Raw genomic sequence first — 6,000 nt, forward strand, 5'->3', positions numbered from 1 at the left:
AGAGGATTTTGTAAATAGTTTTTGCATATCGCATTATTGAATTATTCCTGTATAATATGTATTATCATTGGTTATTAATACTATATTTCTACATCTTTTAGTTATTACTAGTATTTATAGTCAATGGTATTATATTAACAGCAGTAGGTATTTAGGCGTAAGGTACCTAATATTTCATAACGTATTAATTTTAGAAAAAAATTAATTATTTTTAGTTTTGCGAGTTTGAAATGTCTGAATAATGAATATTATATTGAGTCTGTTCAAGTAAGTGCTTAACAACTTCAAAGTTTAAACCGAATGTATAGATTAAGACATAATAGGTATTTTATAGGTATATTATTTTTATTTTTATATACTAGGGATGTAATTTATTAATGTATGATCCAATTGAGTAATTGTGCCGGTACAAGGAAATCTATCTTAGATGAACATTTGATATAAAAGTTTAATTTTATTATATTTATATAAAAGATCATATTATGATCAGTCTAGTGTCATAACTCATATTCATTTGAATATATACATTATAATATAATATGTACTGATGGACTATAATTGTTAGTATAATTGGTATACCTAATGGTATAATAACATTAATTCTTTGGAAAGTAATTTCAAATTTAAAACAAATTATTCATTATTGCATTGTAATAATTAATATATCGTCCCCGTTCATGCAAAACACACCAAGTCCAAAAACATGAATCAGCTTTTGCAATTTTTTCAAACTTTAAATGTATACCATATGTAACCAAATTTTTTTCTTTCTTTTTTTTAATTGAGTTTCCCTTAAGGGATGCAGCTGTTTATGAGTAGTAGTAAATAATATGACACTGTGAAATTTATAGTTCTTATTATTGTTAAAATACAAATTTCTAAGTCGATTTTTGGACTTAGTGTACTTTGCATGAACGGGGACGATATCATACCTACTTTTCAAAATGCATGAAAAAAAATATTTACATGCTATTGAACCTATGTAACTATAGACATATAGATACACAGTATGTCAGTATACCATGATGGTTAATTGAATAGGTACTAGTTTCCAAAAATATCATATACATTATATTACACAGAGGGGCCGATGTATTAGGAATGCCTGACATAATTATTTTTAAAGCTCAAGGCGTCTCAAGCATCCACTCACCTACCTAAAAGTACTACTGACAAAATTCTCCATCTATTAATTTACCTATTACATTTGTCATAAGAGAAACCAACTTTCTACACCAGCTCTGATATTGCATAATATATTAATATATAAAGGTTTTCTTTAATTTGTTTATTATTATTTATTATTATTATTATTATTATAGGTAGGTAGATACCATTATTTACTACTAATTCACTTTTTTTGTACAGGGTTTGATTGATAACCAGACACCTGTTAATATATATATATATATAGATACTTACTACTTATTCATTTGAAGAGCAACTTTGCTATTAAGATAACAGCATCATACTTGCACAATATATTAACATTCAAATGACAAAAATTACATCCTTACTTGTAATTTTTATTATTTCTCATACAAATTCAATGGATTATACATTTCCAAATGACTTTATGTTTGGTACTGCAACTGCTGCTTATCAAATAGAAGGAGGCTGGAATGAAGATGGTAAACAAACATTTCTTATGTATCCAATATATTATTAAATATTTAATATACCTATTTATACTATTAAATTATTTAACAATGTCATTGATCCTATACCGAAACCACTAATAATTGTTGTATTATAATAATTGTAAATAATTCTGTCTATTCTTTAGGAAAAGGAGAAAATATTTGGGATCATTTGGTTCATACTCGTCCGGAATTAATAAAAGATAGAACAAATGGAGATATTGCCTGCGATTCCTATCACAAGTATAAAGAAGATGTAGCATTAGCAAAAAATTTAAATGTAATATGTATTGAAAATTGATTTTTTTTACTCAAAATACATTTAAATTTATAATTTATCTAGGTGAAATTTTATCGTTTTTCCATATCATGGGCTCGAATAGCACCATCCGGAGTAATGAATAAATTAAATCAAAAAGGAATAGCATACTATAATCGTCTTATTGATGAACTTATTAAAAATAATATCGTGCCAATTGTAAGTATTGTTTGATTAAAATAGAGGACAAAGATTATAAATGGATTCTTATGCAGGTAACAATGTATCATTGGGATCTACCTCAATATCTACAAGATCTTGGTGGTTGGGTTAATCCAATTATGTCAGATTATTTTAAGGAATATGCAAGAGTATTATTTACTTATTATGGAGACAGAGTAAGTTAAAATGTTAAATAAATAATTTAAAAACATGAACTGTATTTATACTTTATACTCATTATAGGTAAAATGGTGGATTACAATAAATGAACCGTTAGAGGTTTCTACAGGTTATGCTTTTAATGCTTTGGCACCATACTTGCGTTTAAACAATGCTGGGTATTATTTGGCGGGCCATACACAACTTATTGCCCATGGAAAAGCTTATAGGTTGTATGAAGAGATATTTAAATCCACTCAACAAGGTATACAACAAAGAGTAATAAACTTAGTATTTAAATTTTGAATAGGATAAATATTTTTTATTCAGGAAAAATAAGCATTTCAATAAGTGGATTATTTTTTTTACCAAAAAATGCTGAGTCTTTAGATGACATAGATACTGCTGAAAGAGCCAATCAATTTGATGTAATAGAATTATTTTCTTATACAATGGATGACATACACACTATAAGTATCCAACCTTTTATTCGGAAAACTACAAAAACTTTTTAGGGAGCTGAAAATCTGTTCTTGAAAACATCTATGGAAATAGAGCTTAGCTGGGCCGTGGTATTCTTAATAATATTTTTGGGTAACTCAAATACAGCCCATTTCAATAGCAGCTTAAATTTGGGAAACAATCAAAAGTAATAAGGAGCTATGCCAGAAATGTAGTGGCTTGGTGGAAAGTAGTAATGGTATATTTATCTAAATAATTCTGAAGAAAGTATCAGGAATGAGATGGTGTCTTATTGTGATGAAGCTGACAAGTTCTGAATGTTTAGAATTTTTTTCTTTTATATTTATGGAATCACAAAGTCATCAATGACTCTCTAAATAGTCCGCTTTTAATGTTTTGGTATATTATTCCTTTGTTTTGCAAGCAGACATTTCTATCACATTATTAGATTTTGTGAAACTGTTAAAGGTTGGATACTTTTTGAATACATCTCACATTTTTATTTAATTTTTAAGACATAATATGTACTTATTATAGTTTATAATATGTTCATAGAGGGGATGGTTCAGCCATCCAGTGTACAAAGGAGACTATCCACCAATAATGAGACAATGGATAGATAAAAAAAGTAAAGAAGAAAGTAGTCCATGGTCAATACTACCAACATTTACAGAAGATGAAATTAAATTAATTAAAGGTAGATGTTTAATACCTAGATAACGTACTAAATACTAATAGATATTTTATAATGTTTCCATACATAGTTACAAAAATGATGTATATATTTTTGTAGGAACTGCTGATTTTTATGCTTTCAATCATTATTCTTCTCGTTTGGTAACTCAGGAAAGTGGTGATCCAGATTCTTATTATAATTCAATCGCAAATTATTATGCATCTGTTGATGAATCATGGCTCAAAGTCATCTCCTGCATCGTGGCTAATAGTAATAATTAAATCAAAGTCGAGTTGTATATATTACTAAAATAATTATATTTCAGACAGCACCTGTTGGATTAAAAAAACTTTTGGTATGGATAAAAAATGAATATGGTAATCCACCTATGTTTATAACAGAAAATGGGTTTGGAGATAATGGTCAATTGGATGATTTAGATAGAATAAGCTACATAAAGGTAGAATTTTAGTATGATACAAGTAATTGATATTACAATTTTTTTTTTATTTTACAGGGCTATTTAAATGCAACATTACAAGCAATACACGAAGATAATTGCAATGTTATAGGATTTACTATATGGTCACTCTTGGATAATTTTGAGTGGATGGATGGTTTTGCGTGGGTTATATTTTATTAGCCAATTTATTTATTTATTTATTTTATTTAATCCAAAATAACATATTAAATAGAACATTTAATTGATTTATCTATCTCCAGTAAGCATACGCTTGTGTTAAAGATAGAGAGTTACATTACGATAAATTTTAATTACAAATTGTCATGTATTATAGACATATCATTAATAAAATAAAAACATATTAGATTATTATTTTCAGTGTGAAAAAAAAGAAATAGGAAATTAAAATAAAATACAACCAATATCAGAGACAAAACATAAAATAAACATTTTACTTTGTTTTTGAATAAACATGATACATGGGATAAATAATATTGTAATTAAAATAATGAATACAGATTTTATGTGATAACATAGTAAATCATTATTTTTTAGTTTTATATTAGGCATTCAATGTAAGATTAACTATTGTTGTTTTTTTCAGAATTCATTTTGGACTTGTTAAGGTAGATTTTAATGATCCTGAGAGAACTCGTACCCCAAAAGCGTCATATACATTTTTCAAAAATGTGGTAACTACTGGTCGATTGATAACTAATTCTTTTAGTAAAATGTCTGAATTGTGAAACAAAAAACATTCACATTTGCTATATTATTAATATTTATATTTAATTATTATAAAAATGTATATTTTTATCATATTATATTATATTATTGTTATGAACTTTCGAGTCAATACTTTGTTACTGTGGTGTAGTGGGAATAGATTCATGGTGTAAACATGTAATAGCTTAAAATTAATCTAAATATCAATTGAAAATGTCATTATTAATAGTAAACTTCATAATATACAATATACAAGTTTTAAAACCCCGCGAATAATGGTTTTGAATTGCGACAAAATAACTATAACTTTAACCTAACCTTTTTTTTTATAGCATCATTATTCTTAGTTTAAATATGTAATATCATCGTAATTTGAATTTCAAATGTCTTTAAAGAAAAATCGTGCATGTATATATTTTAAAAAATCTATCATATGTATATTTAATTTTTTAAATGCCCATAATAAAAATCTATAAGAAACCTTGTATTCCATTTTCAAGTATTTTATTTTTGACAGAGTGAACATTTGTTATCATCTAACGTTAGAGGATGTGATACCCGTATGTGTTGTCTCCGTCTTACAAATGTACAACATAGCAAAAAACTGTTTTGCGCAAGATAGACCACTCCCTTGTTATATATACCTATATATATAGTAGAATTACTAAAATTCCTCAACGCACAGGGAATAACTTTATCTGTGTCGAAGCGTTTTTATTTTTTCATAGTATTTAGTATTTACCAATAATTTTTAGTAACTAAATGAAAAAAACAAAAAAATGTTTTCAAACTGATAACTTTAATTTTATTTATGTTATCCAAATAATAAAAACGCTACGACACAGTTGTTCCCTATACGTTGTGGAATTTCGATAATTCTACTATAAATCCCGAGAGAGTGGTTCAATCCCGCGCAAAGCAATATTTTGTTATGTTGTACATTTGTAAGAAGGAGACAATACATGCGGGTATCACGTCCTCGTAACAGTAATTGCAAGCTAATAACCTTTTACTTGATGCTGTAATTATAATAATTTAAAAAAAGGTGCGCAAGTGGTTGTTGCTCTGCTGTACAATAGGTTACAAGTGGGTCACTGTAATGGATTGTATTAAATTTGAATACAATGATATAATATTATTATATAAGAAAAACAATCCTGAGAAAAGACGATCAGTCATCCAGCCTGTGATATTACTAAGTATATTTGATTATATTATTGTAAATTAAGTAATTTATATAGTATAACCTATTTACGTGAAACCTTGTTTTAAATTTTCAATCCTTAACTATAAAAGTTGAATATTTTATTAAATTTTTAACTTCGAAATAATTTTAGATTCTGAGTGGAATGATGAATGTATTGATTTTAACAATGATGTGTGGTTTTTTTTT

General features: G+C 26.7%; 1 protein-coding gene across 2 annotated transcripts; it reads left to right on the plus strand.

Moving 5' to 3' along the window:
* Positions 1–1,317: 1,317 nt before the first annotated feature.
* LOC100159122 (myrosinase 1) lies at positions 1,318–5,094 on the plus strand. 2 transcript variants are annotated; one of them, XR_001679645.2, is made up of 11 exons: positions 1,318–1,631; positions 1,787–1,920; positions 1,984–2,118; positions 2,175–2,297; positions 2,365–2,545; positions 2,611–2,708; positions 3,298–3,439; positions 3,536–3,688; positions 3,744–3,878; positions 3,936–4,042; positions 4,486–4,878. XR_001679645.2 is itself a non-coding variant. In XM_001952371.5 (11 exons), exons 1-11 carry the CDS (start codon positions 1,496–1,498, stop codon positions 4,625–4,627), a joined length of 1,476 nt encoding a protein of 491 aa, XP_001952406.2. In that variant the 5' UTR covers positions 1,421–1,495; the 3' UTR covers positions 4,628–5,094. The 2 variants fall into 2 exon arrangements, 1 of the variants encoding a protein (XP_001952406.2); XM_001952371.5 differs by having other exon boundaries at positions 1,421–1,631; positions 3,536–3,678; positions 4,486–5,094.
* The last annotated feature ends 906 nt before the right edge of the window (positions 5,095–6,000 follow it).

The sequence above is a fragment of the Acyrthosiphon pisum genome, chromosome A2 (genome assembly GCF_005508785.2).
Source record: "Acyrthosiphon pisum isolate AL4f chromosome A2, pea_aphid_22Mar2018_4r6ur, whole genome shotgun sequence".
NCBI classification, from domain to species: Eukaryota; Metazoa; Arthropoda; class Insecta; order Hemiptera; family Aphididae; genus Acyrthosiphon; species Acyrthosiphon pisum.

What these genes read in the sequence shown, in the direction of transcription:
- LOC100159122 (XM_001952371.5), top strand. Translation starts at nt 1,496, where the DNA reads ATGACAAAAATTACATCCTTACTTGTAATTTTTATTATTTCTCATACA. An exon ending in TGAAATTAAATTAATTAAAG is followed by an intron (nt 3,440 to 3,535) that starts GTAGATGTTTAA and finishes ATATTTTTGTAG; the next exon opens with GAACTGCTGATTTTTATGCT. An exon ending in TCAAAGTCATCTCCTGCATC is followed by an intron (nt 3,679 to 3,743) that starts GTGGCTAATAGT and finishes ATTATATTTCAG; the next exon opens with ACAGCACCTGTTGGATTAAA.